General features: G+C 42.4%; 1 protein-coding gene across 2 annotated transcripts in view; it reads left to right on the forward strand.

Moving 5' to 3' along the window:
* The window catches only part of LOC107216507 (cubilin), an 84,275-nt gene that overhangs the window by 33,624 nt on the left and 27,379 nt on the right, over positions 1-23,272 (forward strand). The window contains exons 1-2 of one of the 2 annotated variants that reach the window (XM_015653716.2): positions 838-1,273; positions 7,047-7,211. In XM_015653716.2, the coding sequence (XP_015509202.1) occupies positions 7,124-7,211 (88 nt within the window). In that variant the 5' untranslated portion in view covers positions 838-1,273; positions 7,047-7,123. Of the gene's footprint in view, positions 1-837; positions 1,274-7,046; positions 7,212-23,272 lie in introns of those variants that run through there. The other variant, XM_046731083.1, reaches the window with a different exon arrangement.

Genomic DNA, 23,272 nt, shown 5'->3' on the forward strand with positions numbered 1-23,272 from the left:
GTTGAGGCTTGCGAGCGGTCGGAAAAAAGCACCTTCCGCCTAGCAAACGTCCGGTCGTCGAACAACGGTCGAGTTTACGAATCCGTCAAAGAAACGGAAGCTTTCCTCACCCTTCGCGCCTCACCCTTTTAATATAAAAAGTTTCCAACCCCATCGATTCCTCGTCGAACATCCAGTAATTGTGAACAAAGTACCGGCCAACTTTCGGCCCCTCTTCATCCCCTCGAGCCTTTCCTACATTGGTTGTTAAATTTCTTTTACCGACCCCAACTCCCCCCCCCCCCACCCCCGTCCCCTCCTTATCCTTTCCTTTCTTCGATTTTCAGGAGGGTTGGTGGGGGGCGTCTCCTCGACCACATCGGCTACAGACAGCTTGCAGTCAATTTTCAATTAAACCGTCCGAAATGCTGTAGAAAAAAGCTCGGAACCGAAATTTCGCTTGAAAAAGCTCGTCCGTGACTTCTTGCGCCACGGTTGATACTTGCAGCCCGTTACTAGGTCCGTGGCTCTAGGAGCTTGCACGGATCCCGATCCGCGAACGGAGACAACGATGAGGTATAAAAGATCCTTGCCGGTAGTGGCGGCGGGCAATGTAAAACTTTCGAACGTGAAAACGCTACGTGAGACGTCCAGGTGATTCCGCCGGCCGCATAAAACAGCCCTCGCCGCGATCCTCGCCACCCGTAGTATAAGGAGCTTACACTGTGCTCGCTGCTGGGAATAGAAGGGGATGCACGGAGCTTGCGCGGACTCGACCCGCCGCCACGCGCGCCTACCTGCCTCCGAGCTTCCGAGCTTTCGGGCTTTCGGGCTTTCGAGCTTTCGGCGTCGCTGCTTACTGTCGCACGTACCCCCGCTGGCCAAGGACCGTCGACGGGCCGCTCTCGCTCATCGTCAGCTCGACGACTTGCCGGTCGTCCCTCCCCTCTGCGAGTGCTTTCAGTGCTCTCTCTCTCTCTCCTCGCTGTCTCTCTCCCCCCCCTCGCCCCCAACCCTCTCGCCCGTCCACCTCATCCCTCGACCCCTCTGTCTATCGTTATCACTCTCTCTCTCTCTCTCTCTTTCTCTCTCTCGCTCTATCGCTCCGTCAGTGTATCTCGTTCCGTACGCAGGGGACTAACGTCGACGTTCCGTTTCATTCCCCCGCATACGTAGAGAAGTATAACCAATATACGCGTATATCTGCGCTGTGATAACCCGGGGATATTATTGCCTCGTTGTCCCCAGTGAAGGATTGTGCCTCGGGAAGAGTGTGCGCCTCGCGGTGAACCAGGTGATGATCGTTTGCCTGTAGATAAATATACGGAAGAAGTTGAATTCATTTTTATTATTATGCTGTATATACGCTTAATGTTCCTTGATTATTTCCTCTTCAATATTTCTATTTCTACGTAGTTTTTACAATTATCTCTAACTGTGTTTCAGTGTTTTCTCTTTGTTGAACAATTACCTTGTACGTGATTCATTCCGGAACACGCCATGTCCCGTTCATTATATTTTCTGTGCAATTCGTCATTCGTCGATTAATGTAATATATTTATATGTCATAGGCAGGTTGTGCGTGTGCTTGTGTGGATATCGTTACGTATGTAGACGGTTTTTTTTCTTCTATCTCTCATAAAACCCGGTAACGGTTCTGGGTATAGCGTTTTATGACAACTCTAACATTCGTCGAAGGAAATTTTTTGTGCATGTGCCTACGTTTGCCGTGTATTTGTGGTACACCGTTTATTTCACTGTCTCTACGTTCGCGAGGTGTATATACATCTGTGTAAGTGCGTGGGTGTGTGTGTGTGTGTGTTTGGCGGGCGACGGAACGACAATCTTCATTAGCACAATGAAATTGAAATTCCGTGTACGTTTCACCGGGTTTTCGATGCGACGTATTCTCCCCATTTCGTATTTCTTCCATTGTCTATTTCACTTTGTCTTGATTCGGATGCTTCCCTCGCTTCATTTTTTATTTTTTTTTCCCCCGCTTCTTTAATCATGCGTATGAGGCATTCCACGCCAACTCAACCAACGTCCGACCCTTACCATTTTTGATTTTGTTAAAAAATTTTGATGCTATTGTCCCAACTTCAAAACGGTACCTCGAAGTTTTACACATCTTCTGTAATTAATTTGTTTTAGTCATGATGTTTACAAACTAACATGTTTTTGGCTGTTGTTTAGAGCTCTGAAAAAATTATCGAAAATTTTGTGTCAGACGTAAAAATTTTTAAACCTAGACCGAGATTGGACTGGCGGAAATTTAGATCTCTGATACAAAAAATTAAAAAATTTTTCAAGATTCTTAAACAATCGCCAAAGACATGTTAGTATCAAACATCATAAGTGAAACAAATTTAGTTCACAAAATGTGAGAAACTTCGGAATACTGTTTTGGAGTTGGAAATATCCTATTCGAATTTTTGAGCAAATTCAAAAATGGCGTGGAATGCCCCATATATGTATATTTACACGTGGTAAGTGCATACATACACAATTTTTTACACTCTTTTTCGTTTCATATTTTATTATAATTTCCTGTTGTTTTTTTGTGTCATCAAGTGTCAGTAGTTAGGAATAATATTGTATTGTGGTTTGTACGTGTCGAAAAATATGTTAATGCATTACTAACGATGGTGTCAACTATACGAATAGGTATAAAAAAAACTGTTCATATAGATATATATTCTTCGTCTGTTACCATTTTATATCGTGATCGCAGTTGTTCCATAATAATTTTGAATTCCCTTTGTAAAACGAACTTGAGTTGAGAGAAAAAATTCTGTACAGGTATAATATGTAAAAGTTGAATCCCATTATCTTTGCAGTCTCTGATCCTTACTTTAATAACGAAAGCCTAAATTATGCTGAGACAAATTTTCCGGTGGGGGGAGAGTTTTAAACAAATATTCTTCATACACATTTAGATGTAACAATTTACCGTAGACTAAACATGGCATCCAAACCGAGACGATTCAATTTAAATCGTCTTGTACGAGTAAAAGTACAAAATTACGTAGAACGAAACTTTCGATTCGTATATGTATATTGAAGCATTCCGTTAGCCGAAGAAATGGATATACTATTTTTGTTCCTTGTTATATTTCTCATCTTTCTTACGCTAGCAGATTCCGTTTCAAAGCCGCAAATTCCGGCTACGGGTTGAATACATAAATTTAAATTAGAAGTTCAGACAAGTAGAGAAACGTATAATAATATTATACATGCGTACGTATACACGTGTAATCTATACGTGTTTCGGTAGGAGGGTATGTCCTTACGCTTTTTGGCGGTTCAAGTGCAAAAAATCATCCCTACAGGCCGCGGTTCGTGACTGGAGTAATAAACAGCCCCTAAATTGAAAAGGACCTTGCAAAAGACGAGCCCCAGTGAATATAAACATGTACAGGGTTCCCCCTTGCCGGCACTATCTGCAATTTAGCTGTCATCATCGTATTTTTTTCTTCTTCCTCCGGCTCTGTCCTTGCAGAGACACAATACTTGGGGAAAAGTTTTATTCCCTAACTGGAAAGAAACGACGGGCCTCCCTGTCGGCTTCATCCTAGCTGCCTGCCTGCCTGCCCGCTTGTACGCTCTCTCTGTATTCCACTCTCGAACTTTTACTTGAAATTTATTTTTCCACAGCGCAACCCGAATAACCAACCCTCTAGCATACGTATAATACATCCCGTTCCTCCCCCCCCCCCCCCGTTTCGCGTACCGCAGAGCGTAAGTTAGAAACGTTTACGAGCCGGGCTCACAATCAGTTCGAGAACTACAAACGTGCACCAGGCATGGCTGAAAAAAGTCGAGTGTGGAATCGAAGTGAAGAGAAAGAACGTAATAAAATTGAAGAGAATGAGGAAGGAAACGGAAAGGGGAAAAACATACAAACGCGTCTAGGTATATCATATCACGAATTCCTTTGTCGAATACACGAACAATTTCCGTTTCCGATACTCGCGATAACTGTTCTTTACTTTTCACGATTTTTCGTATTGTTTTTTTTTTTTCTAATTATGCATGCGAAATGACGAATCTAGGGGGCGGATCTGCAGCTCTATCGAATTAGGGGATGTCGACCGAAGCGGGTACGCAGAGTACGTGCTTCGTTTCAACGATTCCATGGTTTAAATTTCGACGCGGCTGTTTCGGACGGAGCTGAAATAAAGGCAACAATATCACGAGGAAAGAATAGCAATGTAATTTCGAGCCACCTTATTTCATTTGCTACAGAGAGAGAGAGAGGGAGAGAGAGTCTTTCGTTGCCCGTTCCGCGGGGATGGTTACGGCGAACCGAAAGGAACCCCGTCCCAACCCCCCATACGAAAAATCCACCACTCTCTCTGTATTTTACACGGTCACGGAGGATAAAGTCAAGAATTTTTCCGCCCGTTATCTTGTTCGTGAAAGCTTTTTCATTACGAGTTTCGACCCTCTGGCTTACACCTTGGTTTTAATTACACGGCGGAGTGTCGGCCTCTCCCTAAAAAATTTATCGAATCAATTATTTTGCTAGTTCGCAATTTCAACGCGTTGTATAATCGTAGCTAAATTTATCAGCCAACAGAATTTTGCAAAAAAAAAAACAAAAAAACACTTTGATACTTTTGAGCATCGGTTTATCAACGATTGTAAATTTTGAATACGTATTGTACAAGGAGAAGGGAATGTTAGAAATTATAAGTAAAAAACATGCGCTGAAACTTTGACTTTTGCTCGAGTAAATTGGTTAATTAATCGTTTCCTGCGACCTGTAATTGCCATGCATAAGTAATATCGGACGCGATATAATAATTCATCTCAATTCCTATCGCGCGCTAACTACATTCTTGACTGATTTAATTGATGCCGGGTTTTATTATATAAATCAGAAGGACTTGCGGCACGCGACAGCCTATCGTATTAAATCGTGAGGTTAATTGCCGCAGCCGCGTATCCATCCCCATTCCCATTCCCACAACCCACCCTACCTATATGTATAATAATAATAATGATAATATACTCTTCTCTCGAATTTTTCCCGTCGTCTGGCGAGCTAAAAATTTCAGGATTTGACTAAAATTACCAACAATACAGATACATACAATTCCCCTTGCAAAATATGAAAACAATTCTCCTCTAATCTGCAGTCGTTGAAGCAAAAAAACAAACGACTTTGCTAACCTTCCGACCTTTGCGACTAGTCAGTGGGCAAAAAAATGTAGACAAGAAAACAAAAATGATAATAGAAAAGAAGGGGCAAAAAAATCAAGGTGAAAAAGTTTCCCGTTAAATTCTCCGGTAACTTTTTGCATTCTGTACTAATGGGGATGCCAATTAATGGCGAAGGTTTCTCTCGGAGCGGGAACGCGACTAAATGGCGCCAGCCGGGGCAAGAAGCTGCTCTATAGAAACGTCTAACGTCGCGACGTATAGAAAATAGAGTTAAATCGTAAATCGATAAAATTATTCCCGGCGATGTTACCGAGTGCCATCGCAGTGCAGAAATTTTGCGAAAGTTTAAAGAAAATCACGCCGGAAACTTGCTGCGTGCTTAACTCGCGCGTGTATAGGTATACCATGAAAACCGGTGAGAAAATTCCTCGAATTTGAGAGATATTTTTTTTAATATAGAACTTGCGAGAATCCTTACGTACGTCGGTATGCGCGAGAAGAAGTTGTAAGAAATATCTCCGGACGCACAATATGAAACGTTTCTAAAATGGAATTGCTCCTCCGAGAGAGCTGGATCCGTTTGGATCAGAATTTCAATAACTTGTCCTCTTTTTTTCGTTCAATTTACTTTTAAAGTTGACAACCACACCGCGCAGAGTGACTGTACATCGCGAGGTGACAATAAATATTTCACATTGCGAAGAGTGGTAGTCGAAGTGCTGGAGGCAGAAGTAGAAGCAGAAGTATAGCAACGGTTCATCGCCGACACGTAGAGGAGTTGCATCGGGGGTATCGGGGAGTTTCAACCCCGTTACCAGCATGAATCAATATCGACCCGGTTGTTCTGAATTCTCAAAGTGTTTGCCCGCGTCTACTCAATTGCGCCGGAACTCACTTTGGTCCCTCCACTTGTCGTCACTTGGCTTCTACGCCTCGGTTCCCGCAAAGGTACTTTTACCGCAATTTGATCCGGATAAATTCAACGCGGTCTCCCAACAATTACCCAACGGAACACGAATACGCGGAGCGCGAATCACCCTGCAGGTATCAAAAGCCTCTTTGCAGGGCGGAATCATCGATATTGACACGGTATCTGGGAGTGCTTTAGTCATTCGTGAGGTTCAATAGAGTAAAAGCTTGCAGCCTCTGCGCGCTTTCATTCATTCATTCATTCGTTACACAGGTCAGCAGCCAAAAAATTGCACAGGTTTTTTTAATACTTTTTCTTACAGATCACACGTCAGGTTTTTTTTCTTGAACTCGTGATTGCAGTTTCATTTAGAGTGAAAATCCCTTTTAACTCGAAATCTGGTATCCTTTTCTTGATTCTGAAAAGTGATTTCTTACTTCCATTTAATATGTATTAGAGTGAGACTCGAGAATAAATACTAACGGAGAAACAGAAATTGGAAGGCGGAAGCGTGTTCGGAGAAGTGTAAAAGAGTAGAAGAAAAGGTTTAACAGGCAAAGAGAACGAACACGGAATGTTAAGTACATTTCACGAAGAATTCTTTCGTTTAATTTTTGTACCAAGTATTGTTTAGTTCATTGTACAAAATGATGAATTTTTCATATTGTTATGCTTCTTTTTGTTATCCAAACACCTTGTATTTTGCAAGAATACTGTAACGTAACGGAGGTACACGGAAGTAATTTTTGGATTCAGCGCGCTCGAAATCAAAATATTTACCAAAAACATCCCACGCGGCTAAAATGAAATATTTTTTCGCAGATTTGTTTTATCAACGTGCACCGAGATACGGTGTGACGACGTAACTGAAATTTTCAACCCTTTAGGTGTTTTTAACAGTTTCTACAACCATGGATCAAGTTAGATGTGTACCGTAACGTAACGCCGCTAGGTCGGACGATACTGAATAAGGGGTTTCTCGGTGCAGGTGGTCGCCGCAAATGAGGCCTGACGAGGAAGATTGACGATCGGGAACGAAGGAGGGTTCAGAGACGGGACACCCCGATGGCTGCTGCCGTCGTTGGCGGTTGGGGGCTTCTTGCGCTGGCCATACTCACCCTGGCCACCCCGAGTCCTGCAGCCATTCGAAAAAGTAAGTTAACTTTCCGTCTACTCGTCGCGTTCGTACCTCTAGGGATTCGAAAAGCGCCAAATCACCTCGCATCAATTCGAGTTATACAAACTACAACACCGACCGAGTCGAACGATACGAATGATCATTAAAAGTGAATTATTTGCGATAAGCTTGAAGATTGGAAGTAGACTCAAAGGACTTTATTCAAGTCTCGGCATTATCTTCGACGTCTTGTACCAACGCGAGTTAAACTCGAGTTCCAAGAGCGTAGCGACGGCGAGACGGTATACCTATACATAGATCGTACTTTGTACCAAAAGTGCCCTGCTGCAGGATTGTTCGATAATAGTTAGGATAGAGACAAAGGATTTGTTTCGGAGAGTTTGTTGCCCGGCGTTGTTAAGCTTGACGACCATGGTTGACGAAGTTTCGATCGATTGCTTTCAGCTGCGTTAGCTGCGGGAAACAGCTCTATGAAATATTGTGTTACACTTGTTACTCTCCGCGTATACGTACATATACGTGTACGTATGTATGTGCATACATGGGTCTGTGTTTATGCTCGTACTGTGTTCACACAGGCGTGACGGCAGACGGAGAAATGTGTGCCTTCCGCCTCAAGCCGGCTCTCCAGAAATTATAGTTCGGAGGGTTCCGGTACACATTTCCGAAGTGCGTATACACACGAGTGATTTACCCCTCGTCATCGACATCTATTATACACCCTGCACCATGCACCGTATATCCACCGTTGTGTCTGTCTGTTTGCCCCACTGTTCGTATAATAGATACGAGGACAAATATATTACGCACGAGCCATTTGACGTGCCGCAGGTTATTTTTTACGCCCCTTGGGGGAAGAGTGGAAATTACTCAAACATTATGACATGTTCTGCACGATCGATTATACGTATGCGGGTGAGGAGAAACGTATTACTTTTATGGCAATAATGATATTATAGTAGTAATAATAATAATAATAATAATAACAACAACAACAACAACCACAACAATAATAATAACATTACTTCGAGGCTCGTAAGAGATCGCGGCAATTTTTTCTCGGTATTATAGAATCGTATTTTTTTCCATTACTCTAAAAATTTGAAGGGAAAAACAGAAGAAGATTCTCTATAATTCTCCTGATGTCGTAATATTCACGAACAAGCAAATTCGAAAGTAATTTGACGTGGAATAAATTTATGCGTCTTGCGACGGTGGTGAAGACGATTGAAATGAAGAGAGGGTAAATTGGGGTAAATTAATGAAGTAGAGAAACGTTACGGAAATCGGAGGAAATTTGATAAATCAAGCCGGCATGGCGAATATATAGCTGCAGGATCAGGACGAGTCGAGCGAAACGAATATAATTATGCGTCCGACTGATTGTAGCAGCGGTGAGTGCGAATAGCTTTACCGTTTCGATCTCCAACTCGGTTCTTCCCGGACGTTCCCCAGCTGCTGCTCAATTGGCACTCAAGATCAGACTTCCCTTTCGGGAATGAGTCTTGATCGCTAAGAAATTCGCGAGCGTTTCATCCCCCCATCGAAATTATCCTGTTTCACCCCACCGGATCAGCGATTCTCGGGGGAGGAAAAGTGCGCCCTAGGACGGGGACTGGTTTCGGGAACGACGGTTAGACGAGGGGCTTTTCGGCGTCAAGTGTCTAGGCAGGCTCTCCCGTTTCAGTCCTGGATCAAGGGGAGGTGGGAGAAAGCCGAGACGAGTCGAGGTCGCGGTTAGAGGGTTTACGGAGTACCGGAGCTAGGGATGCGGGGTGGAAGATGATGGCCTCGAATTTAGCCCTCATGCGCGAGCTAGAGCCACTCGCTGCAAGCTCGCCGGCCCGGGTTTTATTCACAAGCAGCTTACGTCATACTTCCGGCTGTACAGTTCTTCGAGAGTAGGTCGGTACACAAGGTCGGTTCTGGACACAGACTGGCATACCGACGTTTACCGACATTTAGCCAAGACACGAACCTTTTTCTGGTACCTTTGACGGTGGGGAATATCCCCACTCTGGCTGGCTTGAATTCTACAAAAAGGTTTGCGTCTTGGCTAAGTGTCGGTAAATGTCCGTATCGGAATCTGTATCCAGAACCGGGCTTGTATACCTGCTTTCGGGTACGTCGTTCTTTGAAAGTTGGGAAAAGTTCTTTGTTATTTAGCTACATAACGTAGCTGACTCCCTACCGCATTTTGGGTCCGATTGGTGTTTGGCAATAAAGTGCGTCGGTAAGCCCAGAAGCGAGAATTTATGCAGATTGTTGAGAAAAAAATTTCTGAAAGGGTAGCTTCTGTCGTTTTTCTTGCCTGTATAATTCGTTATCTAGGCTGGGTGGAAGGAGTCGGCAAAATTCCTACGTCTTTCGGTTCAGTTAGCGAAGTCGAGTGAGGCGCGTACTGCTTTGTCAGCTGCTAAAAACGTGACGTTCTCACACTGCCTTAAGGGACGGAATCCGGTGACGGCTGCCGCTCGTCGCACACGAACGTTTTACACACCGCGAAAACCGCGCGTCTATTCCAGGATGGAAAAGAGACGAGGAGGATGAGGATCGGGAGGAGGTGGAGGAGGAGAAACGGCGGACGGTTGGAGCTTGGCTGTCCTCCCTTTGCCTCCCATCGCCTCCCTTCGCCTCCCTGCAGCCATCGCGGGTACTCGAGCTCTCCCGGATTTGTATTCAGATTTCTCTGCACCCCGAAATCAGACCGGCAGCTCAACCTATACGGAGGAAGTCCTCGCAAGCTCGTTGAAAGGCGAGCCACGCGCGTTCGCGAGGAGACGTGCGGAGGAGGCGCCGTCCACTGAATGGCGACAAAGCCGAGAAAGAGCCGAAGGACCGTGACCTCAATGGCTGGGCTTAAATAGGGCTTTTACGGTGGAAAGTATTTCTCTTTACGGTTTAGCCCTTTCGAGGGAAAGGAGAGAAAAGATAGACAGAGAGAGAGAGGGAGAGAGTTGAAACGCCTGCAATTCTGCTCTTCTTTTCCCCCTTTTTCAGATATTCTTTTTTGTTTCTTCACAATTTTTACCTGAGCAAATATGCCGAGCGGAAAAATGTAGGAGAAACAAAGAATGTACACCCAGAATTCGTTTCAACCTGCAGTCCTTTTGTCTCGGGAAAAATTCGCATGTATCGCTGCTGAACGAAATTTTACGACTAATACCTTCCATTTGTAAAACTGTCACTCAAAGTAAGTACTTGCCGTCCACGGTCGTATTTAGTCTCGCTGAAGCCTCGTGGATACTCCGAGTTTGTCGGTAATTCTGAGTGTCTCGCCGATTTACTGCGAGCAAAAATTCGGCTTCCTAATTTCTTCTTTTCTTTTCTTCAAACCATCAGGTATCGGGCGCTGGCCATATCCCAAAGCTTCCCCAATTTCCTTCTCAACAAAAGCTATAAATAAATAGAAATCTTGACTGGCAACAATTCTTCGACAGGCAAAAGTCGTAGGCGAATAAATCGCGGGGAAATCCATGACGTGCAAATGGTCGATCCACACAACGAGGGATTTGGTTTTGAGGCAGCGAGGGGCGGAAGGGGAACTCGCGAATGGCGACAAAAGTAAAGGCTAACCAGGGCTGGGATTAACCGGGTATTAAGACGTTCTTAAACGGACTATTTAAGCTCCCGATTAGCACAACACCGGCCAATTTATACCGGGCAAGGATTACAACTTTGTAGGTAATTGCGTTATCCCTGTTCCACGGTTCGCTATCACGTAGGTACATACATACGTTTAACGCGCGCCTAGAGCAACGTTACACACCGTGGCTCACGTGTGCGAAGGAATGCAGTTTACCTTACTTCGGGAAATGTGATAGGATTTAGGATCGGCGAGTAGTTACTCTACCACCGCTTGTAGCCGCTGTCTCATACAGCTCTCTCTCACTCTCTCTCCCCCATTCTCTCTGCACAGACTTGGAACGTTCATTGATTCGAGGATGCACGGGACATTAGGGTGGTCCTTAATTAGAGTATTGATGAATTTTTGACGCCCTCCCACTCCCAGATCAACTGCAAATAATTTAAAAACACATGCCTAATTTTTTCAGAGTTTTGTCTCAACCCTAAAATAGTCCGCATTTCGACCGAAGTTTCTTATGGAAATAAAACGGGAAAAACTGTTTCAGTATATATATTATTGTAAAAGTAATAATTTTCCAAAAAGTCTGTAGGTGCGACGTTTTAGTGGGCATTAGTGCTACTGTCGGGAAAAAAAAGATGAGTCCGAATTTTTACTCCTTTCCGACCCATCTCGCGTGTAAACTTGTAGCAAAGATTGGCAAAAGTTTTCACCCGATTTTTTTCCTCCGTTTTCATAATTGAAATTTTAGTTTCTGACACACAACCTTCGCGTCTGCTGCAGGGTTGTTAGGCGCAGACTCTTCACACGGTTGTTAGAAAACTTTTCGAACTCCTATACCACTTACAGTTGAAAAGTGGAGCGAGCTGCCTGAACACGCTTGAGATATTTATAACCGGGCTTATACGGCGGATATTGTACACGATTTTTGGCCGGTTGGGCTGATTTAATCCACGCCGTTATACTTGTGCCAACTTTCTCATATGTATTATATATACCTGGATTTGTTATCATCGAGTCGACAGGAAATCCGGATTTTTATACTGCAGTTTTCAATAGGATTCCAGCGAATTACAAGCGGCGCTCGGAGTTAAAAAATTCAGCTAGATTTCTCGCGTCCAACATAATCGCTCAAGAACTTTGAGTTTTGTAACTGTAACCAGGAAATCTAGGATCTATATAACTATTCTTGTAACTATTGCGAAAATTTGATGTTGGTACAACAATAAATGATGTTGGTGCCTTAATCAATTGAGAAATTACAGTAATTTTGCGTTAAAATTAACAGAAAATATTTCAATGACAATTAGAATCTTAAAGGTATAAAATATTTACTTGTACCTAGTATCTAACATGAGACGATTGCAATGCTGCACATTCCCGTAGGAAATTATGAAATTAACTTCGTCCATTTCCACGGTGCTGGAATTCAATTTTGGTATTCTGACGGTAATTTGCCATTTAATTCCATCCAATTCTACGATTTTTCCAGTAATCAGGTATTGCACGGAAGGATGTTCGGCTACAGTGATCTATAAGAGTTGGAAATGATACGTTCACATTATGTCACTAAACTGGTATAAGCCAATGCGTGGACTTTATTCTTAATAGCAAATTATGCCGACAGGTTTTTCTGTGGATAAATGATGATTGATAGAGAATTCTATCGACCGATAATTTGACCTTGTGGCCGGATATTGAACCACAAGGATATCGTACATTCCAGCAGTTAACGCCCTTCGACTTAGCAAAGCCACCCGTTAAGACACCGGTGTGGGAAATATCTCTGCTATCCACCGACTAAAACTCGGCGATGTCAAGTTGCCTGTGTAGTATTTTATGTCAGAGTTTCCGTAAATCAGATCAGACAAATCGAATTCTTATATCTTGGAAAGGATTAAAGATTGCGAATGATAAATGAAAGAATGATAATAATGTTTTCTAGAAAATTAAAACTCCATTTGAATGGCTCACGGTTAGATCGCCGTAACTAGTTTTGTGTAACTGTGTTTAAAATATCAATGCATCTTGCTTCTGGCAAAATCGGGCAGGAACTCTAATTACAAATATTTCTGATGTTGTTTTAACGAAATTTTGTAAGATTCTGGAAGCCCCGAGAAACTGTGAATTTTTAATTTTCTACTGAATTTTTTTTTCTTATTAATCGAGTTCAAACAAATAATCGTACATCACTCGATTGACTCGGAAAAAATGAACCCCATAATCGATTATTTCATGTTTTTTTTTTAAAAACGGTGCGGTTGAAGCAAAATTTCGTAAATTTCAATACGTAGTCTTAAGAGCGGAAAAGTTTTTTGATCATTTATAGTTTCATTTAAAGTATTTTTATCTTTCGCTTATTATATCTAATAGGTACTCGGTAAGTATGACAATAATAATAATTGATACTTTAATCACATAAATTTATGGGAGTAAAAAACAAAAACCGACTGTGAGATAAAATAATCGAGTCGGTCGATTAATCGATTTGGTCATTTCTAGTGCACGATGCAAAGGAAATCATGTAATCTAATCGAATATCGTTAATTCGTATGGATGTTACCCGATCGAAATGGACTCGTCAAATCCGTGGTCTATTCCAGAGATAATTCGCGACGCGTGTTCTCGGATGAAATCTTTTCAACGTTGCAGGTAATGCGAGCAAGCAGTGAAGACTGTAGGAAAATCCGCCTCAACTCTCGCTGCGCCTCTTATACTGTCGGGACGTAAATTAGATTCCAAGAGATTAAATTAGGTTTCCTCCACTGAGGTTCGCCCGGCTTTGGTGCGTACCGACCAAAAGTTCCGAAACTGTGGCGAAATCGAGTTTCCACCAATCGTAACGCGAGCTCATCTTATCCACGAATCCCTGACTATATACGGGCCAAGTTTGAACTTTCAGAGTCCTCGGGTTGCGATAAAATAACAGAAATAGTGCAACTCGGTTTCCTATAATCCCGATTCCTGGCGCATCTGCATCTCGGCTTGCCCCACTTCCGGTCTTGTCTTTCGATTCTTGGTGTCCGACGGAAAGTTTTACCCCCCTTCCTTTATCCTCCCATTTTAAAGTCGAGCTTCCGGATTTGGACGAACTCAATGATGTACAGAAAGTACAGCCCAGTGGAAAAATTAGGCAAATGAAGAAACGACGAAGTCCATATTCGGAAAGTGAAACTCTTCTAAATACAAAAAAAAAAAAAAAAAATATCAAGAAACTTAGATTCGATTTGAAATGTAATTTTTTATTCTTAAAAATACTGTCCCGGTTGTTTATCCCGAAGAGAAGAGATCCGTTTTCTAAGAGAGATTCGAAAAAGTGAAATATATACATTGCGTAGTGTAAAAACCCAGTTTGGCATAAATGTATCATCGTGCGCAACTAGGAATAAATTGGGAAAAGAAAAACTGTTAACCTCGTTTTACGGTAAAGAAAATTAATCAATGAGAGGAGGTTTCTACATTTTCTGAAGAGATGAATACACTTGTCCTTATGATCCCTGAAAAAATTGCTCCGATCTATCCGATACTCCATTGTACGGAAATCTCGGCTGACTCGGCGTGATCGTCGGGCGAAATAAGCGATTCTGCAACTCGACGCGAGTGCAGAATAGCCGTCGGCTTCCGTCTATCAACTGTCGGCACTCAGCACCGTGTAATACGTATGCAATATACCTGCGTTACATGGCGATGATTACACCGCAGCGAAGCTGAAAATCCAGGCTAAAATATCGGCGCACGCGAAGCAAACTTGCGCCTTCATATCCGCCTGAACGAGAACCAAGCGTCGTTTTAAATTGATCGATTCGACGGCGATGTTATCCTTCTTGTATAACATATATACATATAAGTGTACCTATCACGGAAATACTGCACTGCGATTCGCGTGCCGTGATTTAAAAAAGTGCTCGGTTTGATTTCCCGCAAAATTATTATACCGTAAAAGAAAAAAGAAGACAAAGAGGGAAGCATCCGAAGCTATCAGCCTCAGTTTACAAAATTATTTCACTCTACGATATTCAGAGGACACACACTAGAAATATGGGACAACACTGGCTTGCTTCCAGATATACGCCGGTTTTTGAGGGTCGAGGAACTTGGCTGATTATGTGTGTGAATATATATATACATATATACATATATATATAAAATATATATATATATATACGGCATCGCGGACACAGTGGAAAGTTTTACGGTTCAGGACTTCTCTATGCAAATATAACCGGTATGCATGGATATAACGAAACTGTTGAGCTTCGGCGAGATTAAATTCAAATTTTAGCGCGGGCCCAGGATTATCCTGGGAGTCTTATCGCCGGTGGGACAGGCCTAAAGTTTCGTCGGTTACAGGCCGACGATGAGACGACGACAAGGTTGGCGCTTTCTTTCTCTTTTTCTTCCTCTTCTTTTTCTTCTTCTTCTTCTTCTTCTTCTTCATCTCCCCGGCGTTATTACACCGCGGAAACGTGCAACCCCGTTGGGGACAACCGGATGCTCCTCGGCCCCAGCTCGAGAAGCACATCCAATGTAATATATATCACAGCGGGTAGTTCGGGCCCGCGAACTACTGTGCGAACCGAGTTAAACTTGCCTCACCCGCGGGGCGAGATGATGAATAAATATTAGACGTGGAACGTAATTGAAAATTATATTACCGAGATAAGAGCTGCTGCGCTCTTCTCCTCCAGAAACCCCGATTTTAACGATATTGCAAACTGTGACCTCGAGTTATATGACCATCGTGTATATACGGGAGGGATGTGCAACTACCTCGGTTTCTCCAGTGATGCATCGAACGGTTAAGAAAGTTGGATAATTAATTTACAAGCTTACTATACGAAGGTTTTACTCAAAATGTAAAAACGAAAACTAGCGAAATTACGTACAACAGGCTTACAGATATCGATTTATTATTCCAAAGTGGCAGAGAATCGATAAGTTTATTCGCTCGATTTCACTCTCCGTACAATCATTTCGTTCGGATGATTATTCTTTATTTAAATCGCATTTTGAAGGTTGAAAAAAACAAAAAAAATCCACTAGCTCCGTGAATTTCTGAGAATGATTATTTTTAAACGAAAAGAGACAAACTTACAATCTACCAGATTTTGAGGCACCTGAAATAGATTTGAAACGAAAAATCGTTATCCAAGCTTTCGATCGATAATTTCGGTATTGATTTTCCCGCATTTTCAGGAAAATCACTCGACCTATGGATCTGTACAATAAACTTCGAACTCAGCGACCTCCTCGAAGATTCGCCGGGCGGCGTATCGCAATTCGTAGAAACTACCCCGAGTTTCGCATTATAACAGTAATATTCGACCCACGGCGAGAACGCCGGGTTCCGATAACACTGTTAAACGTCAACCGGCCGGCATTCGAATCACGTTAGCCAGTAAGGCAAAGCCACCTTACACCCGCATTTAACGCTATCGTGCGCATACGTGCATCGCTTCGTGACCGATATTATATAAGGTATGTCGCACGTAGGTAAGTTCGCGTGCAGTGCCCCAGACTTGCCGATACCGGTAATCAGGATAGACACATCCGTGCGATAAGCGTTTAACCGCGTTTAGTATTCACTGAAAAGGAAGCGGTGATACGAATTTTTTCGATAAAAATCACCGGTAGATTCGTACAAACGAGAATCATGTTTTTGAATCAATCACACCGGTCGACGCAAATTTTCAGTCTGGGTTCTACATGTCAAATTTTCATTAAGTAAAAATAGTTTTATCAGGTAAAGTTTGCTTTTGTATAAACTGGAACGATATTACGGATTTTAAGAAAAATCATCTATTTTCTCAAATATTTATTGTGGATAACAATTAATCAAACTTCAGTATCGCCTTTAAATTACTTGTATTAAAGAATAATAATTAATAATAAAATAAAAATGTGAAAGAATTGATAAACAAAGTTCAAAAATGAAAATTTTTTGTAATTTTTCCATATTCGTATCAACTTTCTCGTATAAAACCTCGAACGTAATCCCCCATCACGCTCTCCTTATACCGCCTCTGACAACGTCGTTCAAAGTCAATCGCATCTTGGTGAAAACGTTTTCCTTCTTCTTCTGATCAGGCATCCATATTACCTATAAACCAAAAACTTCAATTCTCATTGATCAACTCACGAAAAACAAATGCAAACTTTACAAGCAACGAATGAAAATTTTGCTTATGATTCAGCGTATAGTACCAAAATTTATTTATTTAAATATAAACTCAAAACCAAAAAACAAATATTCTTTCCCCACACACAAGAAACGGTCATGAAAAAAGTGACTGAGAAATTTCGCCACGATACCATTGAGCCAGTTTTTGCAAAAATTTTTCCAAAGAGAGTCGAACAAAATCCATTCGATTCAATTCCGGGGCCCCACGTATGGAGGAGAGCAGAATCCAGGGCGAAAGAATGTTCCCGTTTGTTCTCCCCCCTTCACCGTCCTTTGTCCAGGTCAAAATGACAGGGACACGATGCAGAGGGAGTGCGGATGGGGATGATGGGGAGTGAGGATCGCGATAAGCCGTGGGAAAAGGGGAGGGGGGAAGACGATGAAGCGGCGAAGAATGCCCAGACGCAAATGAAATTTGTCTGGTACGTGCCCCGAGGCACGTGACTCGATAACTTCGGCACGCCATTCACGTTCCTCGTCCATCAATATGAAAATTTGACTGCATATTAAGACGAGCTCGTTGGGGGAGAGAGAATGGCTCCATTGATTTTCGAAACGATCGATATAATCTCGACCCAGGTACCCTCCCGCCCGCCCTCGTCCCGAATCCCTTTTAGCCGACGGTTATCCCTGGTGGGCCATTCGTCCTGGACGGAACCGAGGAAACGACGCTACACCGAAGAGCCGTTGAAAGTATACACACCTGATCTCTTCACGGCTACTCATCTCATCCGCCTGTAGGGGCTATTCAATTACACCTATCGCCGAGCATTCGCGAATGGTGTCGCCGTTTGAGGTGACAAGAGCTTTCAAGCTGCATCGAGACCGTCTCCAAGCGACAAACTTTGCGAAGCTCGAACCTCATCGGCTGACAAAGACCGTCGGAAATCAGTCGGTTATAATTGAGGCTGAACCGGGCTAACGCTATAAATTGCTCGTGTCCCATCTGGAGTTGAATGTTCTGGATCCTTAGTCGTCCCTTAATTTCCTGCTGTGGATCGGCACGTGCGACGGAGGCCGGGGTCTTTCGTTTCGCCATAATTCACCTCGGGCAAAATACCCAGTAACCGTTTACTGTAAGCCTGCACTGGGGGAAATTTTTAGCTCCGGTTACCGCTCGGTCCTTAACTATTTTCATTTTTTACCAGAATCGGAAAATATACTTCTGGGTAGAATGTGAAAATTATTTTTATAGCTGTTACCGGAAAGTCTAGTATCTCTTACTATTCTTTCCCATTACGATCACTGTTAATATATTTTCTTGTAACTGTTGGAAAAATTTAATACTTGTGCAAAGATAAATTGATTTTAAGGCCTCGTTTAACTAAAAAAGTACAGTTAACCGAACAAACTGGGTTTGCGTTGCTATTACCAAAAAAGGATCGACAATAGCGCAAAACGGTTGCGTGTACCTCGTTTTTCGTAATCCCAACAATGTTCAAACAGTTTTTTTTAACGATACCAGTATTACTGAATTTTTCTAGTTACTGTAAAAAATGAAATTTTTCTCGGTGTACGCGTTAGAATATCGGGGTTTTTTTTAGAACGATTCTTCGCCCTTAATGCAGTTGTAGCTTTTCGTATAGCTGAGGACAGTAAAATTGAAAGTCAGTCCGGATCGCGTGTCGGAAAGTTTCCAAGTTTTCCATGAACGATCTCCAGTTTATACCTCAATAATATTTGTCGCAATAATTTTATCACATACATACATATAATTAACAAAATTCACAGAAAGGAATCGACCCTTACAGATCAGAAAAAAAGACGTCGCGTCTGGATTTTTCCTGGGGTTACATTCGGATGGGACCCTTGGCGCGAAGTGAAAGAAACACATCGTCTAGTTTCAGGGAAAGGAAGGAAAAAAGTAAATAAAAGAAAAATAAAACAAAATAAGTAAAAAGAAAAAAAAAAAAAAAAGAAAAAAACAGACACACACAGCGCGAAAAAAAGCAATATATTTCCAACTGGCCTGGGACTTGGTCGTCGCGCAAATCTTTCGCGATGTTTTGACAGTACCTATCTTATCTTCACCTATACCTGCCTTCTTTTCCTTCTTCGTGCCGCGCGCAGCTTTCACCATCTCCTCAGGGATCTCCGAGCCCTGTTTTTCCTCTTTCTTCCCCCTTTATTTTCACCACGCCGTGATAATAATTCCGAGATTCCTTCGTCTCTGCGTTCTCGGGAAAGAATCGAATCGAAAATTTACCCAACGTCGAGGCTGCCGATTATATAATTCCTTTGCCTTTATTTCGCAATTTTTTCTTTGTTTTACGATTATTATTTTTCTGTTAAACACATGTTTGCAAATTTTTTTACAAACTGATTATATTCGAATTTATATCACGAGTTGAAGAATCTTTATCATGCAGATGATTTTGTCGTTCGTAAAGGAAAACGCTGTTCTTATGAAGCATAATCTTGTTAATTGGCTTTTATCCGATAAGGGATTCTCAGACTGGCCGTGCGTGAATTTGAAAAGATTTTATTCTCCGCTCTAAGGGTGAGTCGGATAAACGATAGTCTCGATCCGTTCGACTCCATGTTCCCACTTTTCCAGTTTCCGGTTTCCCGGTCGCTTCTCCTCCTGTACAAAAATTTGTATTTAGATACCAGCGATTAAACTCAAAGTAGCTATACACACCGGACGTATTTTAGCAGTCGGCCTTTTTGTCGAGTTTAGCCGAGCAGTCTCGATCCCTTGTCGTCCGTCCGCATTGTGTCCTAGTTTGGGGATATTTGTTTGAAAACCCCATCTCGGGAATTGAGAACTCTGCACGCGAACGGAACATCGTTGAAATTAAACAATTTTACTCTGTATCGAGTAACGGAATATTCGGTGATTGCTTGGGGGAGGGGGGATTTATAGCTTGGACGGTCTAAAATCATAGCTGTTTTCATGAGTATTTTTTTTTCTTTAATTAAGAAAATGAAAACACTTCTATCTGTTACAAGTTGGGCGGTGATGTCGGGAGATGCGCCACCGCAAAAGCCCTCGAGTTTGGAGACTTTCGCTACGTATATGCGCCATGTCGCCATTTTGTTATTAATTTCAATGAAAAAATTCTTAGAATTTCTAAAAAAAATGTGTTTTCGTCAGTTTGTAGGGATTTCATTGCTAATTGAATGGAGAGATATTTTTCATTAGAATCGGCCGAACTTGACGGATCTTTCGATGTGAGAATAGTAAAATAATGTGATTTCTTTGACGTTATTAACAATAAAGTTCGGTCACAGATTAGATTGAGTGTTTCAAAATATTTTTATACACAACACGGGCTATCTTCATTGGAATTGACTTCATTAGCTTCGATCGAACTTTGGAAAGCTTTGATCTACCCTGTTTCTCTCTCGTCAATAATTTTCGACTCGACTGTACGTCTGTCATGCATCGTTAAAACAGCGTACCTTGTGCAACTTGTCAAACGTGTAATTTACCCCGCACTAGCATAAAGTGGGCTTTGATTAACGTTCAGAATCTCGATGCCTATTCCTCGTTTCAACTGAGCCAACATCCCTGTCGCTGACCTGACGAGCATTTCTATTTTTTTTTTTTTTCAAGATGTGTAACATCCACATAACGGCGTCGAAAAGCGTGTTGATTTCAACACACTAATTCTTTAATTTACAGGGGAGGTGTTACGATGCGAATTTTTTTTATTTTTTATTTTATTCTTTGTTTAAAAAAACACGTTTTCTCCCCAACGCATCCCGTGCCGCGTCCCTCAGGGATCGCGTAACAGCTGCGGCTCATTTTGCGCGGCCGACTGATGTTGCAAACTCTCCCCCCCCCCCCCCCTCCTTCTTTTTCTCCCACCGGGTTCCCTCACTCTCCTCACTTTCATCTAATTGCAACGAGACCTCGAAGAGCACGGTTAGAAAAATATTTACCAATTACTGTACTGCATTGTTGCTGTAAATGTCCCCCAGTATAAATGCCAGTATAAAAATAAGCTCTCCAATATCGATTGAACCCGCTGATGGGAAGCGGGGGCAAGCCTAGTTAATACTCACTCAGCTGGTTACACTCTTGGATACATACAACGGTATTGAGGTACAAGGTACGTATGGAGCAAGGTCATACCATTTCGACCTGGGTCTGACCCTAGACCTCTCGGATTGGGTTCGCAATTTTTTGTAAGATTTTTCTCACTTTGAAAATCGCTCGGTTTTTTTTTTTAATTTTTTTGACTCGGTTTGAATGTTTTAGAATTTTTTAAACACGATTTTATCGATCGACACTATTTATTCGATTTTTCAGATTTTCAAATAGTGTCGATCGATAAAATCGTGTTTAAAAAATTCTAGAACATTCAAATCGAGTCAAAAAAATCTAAAAAAAAAAAACCGAGCGCCTTTCAAAGTGAGAACAATCTTGTGAAAAATTGCGAACCCAATCCGAGAGGTCAAGGGTCAGACCCAGATCGAAATTGCACGGGTTGCCCCATACGTACATACAGCAGCTCCGCGATCTCGTGCGAGGTGATTATCCGGTGGATCAACTAGGCGAGTAGGTGTAGGCATATACAGTAAAGATAACGCGAGCACCTTTTAGAGTTTTATTATACCGCAAAATGAAGGAGGCTATATTTCACCGTGCTGTAAGGTAATTACGCAATCGCGTTGAATTCCCGGAGCCAAGCACGCGAAACTCGGATGTTTTGCCGATCCGGTATAACAACTGTAGGTACACACATACTTACTCGACTATAAATTACAACCGAACAGCTATAACTAAAGATCGCTTTTTTTTATCAACGGTTTACCAACTAACGCGAGCCCGGATTAGTGGTACCTGTTTTTGCCCGACGGTTTCGGGATTGCCGATCCCCATTTAGTTCCGTTGCAGAGTGTAAGCTCGGTACAATAGAGGCATTTGCCTTGTTCAAGGGAAATTAATTACCAGGTATGCCTTGGACTCAAGCGCCTATTCCCCCATTAATAGTCTCTAATCTTCTCTCAGCCCCACAGTCATCTTTCACCGAAGTGCCGCCTATCCTCGACCATTCGACCTTCCCATTCTCTATTTCACACACGCCTATTACGCAGGTGCTCCGGAAACGGAAGGACAGTGTTTGTTATACTTGTAATAATTTCCCCGGTGCAATGGGTCGGTTGATAAGGTGAGTGTCCCAGTTACAGGTTGTATCTGTTTGATCCTTGGTTGTAAGATTACGAAATAATAAATTTACAGTGTTTAAACCTCCGGCGATTCACACTTTAGTCATAGAGAAATTCACAGTCTGTGCCTCCAACTTGTAATTTTGGAAGATACGAGGTTCGGTAATTGGGTCTAAACGTGTCGATCACCGGCACACTTATCTCACATCGCCGTTTGCGTGTCTGTGATTTCTTAATATTGCGCTGCGAAAGGACCGAAGCGAATGAAAAAGGAATGGGAAAAACGGGGTTCAAAGGATCTGTGGTAAAAGCAAACTGTGCCTCCTGCCATGCGTCGTCGGCTCTCGATGGTCGGACTCGAAAATTAGTGTACCTACCCGACTAAATTCCGACGGCTAGACGTATATTGGTAGTTTGATGCCCAGGAACGGGACAATGCTCGGCCATCGTGCGGTGTCATTAGCGGGCGAATGCAGGAAAACCGGTGTTTCACAGAGCTTGCCGGTGAAGCCGTGTAATCAATGCATGCCGAATAATCCGCCCGCTGCCGGGTTTTTGTCACCGGCGGAACATCGAGCTTAATGGACCGGTCGACACCAGCCATCAACCCTCTGTTTTATCGACGATAAGACACGACGAGCTGCCTGTAACCACTGACCAAACTATGTAATGATCGGTCATCGTTTCGTCAACTTCTTTATTTCCTTCTTTGAATATTACCTCTCGATCGTATCTTGAGTATGCGGATGTGAATTGCTTTTCAATAATACCCATGACCACCTTGTCGAAGCATTTAATCTTTACTTACTCCGTCGTCGATCAATTGAAACTGATTCGTTCGCTTGCTTTTAGATGCAAATTACGAAATCCTTTGATTGAATCGAGTCGAAGGTGTAGGTCAAGTTTCCGTAGATATATTTAATCGACCGAATATGTTGATCCGACAGATACCGTCGAATATTTGGCAGCATGAAACCACGCGTACAACCAAATAGTTGAGTCGACTCAAGTCAAATTAGCAGCCCATGTACATACCTGACTCCCTTCGATCTTGATCATTTTTTTGGTATGATCTCTCTCGGAATTCGCTTCAAATTTTTTTTTAGCCACTGGTGATATTTGGAAGAAAATCGAAAAACAAATTCCAAAAACGACATTTTTAAAAAAATGTGTCAAAATTCCCGAGACTCA

The sequence above is a fragment of the Neodiprion lecontei genome, chromosome 2, assembly GCF_021901455.1.
Source record: "Neodiprion lecontei isolate iyNeoLeco1 chromosome 2, iyNeoLeco1.1, whole genome shotgun sequence".
Classification (NCBI taxonomy): Eukaryota; Metazoa; Arthropoda; class Insecta; order Hymenoptera; family Diprionidae; genus Neodiprion; species Neodiprion lecontei.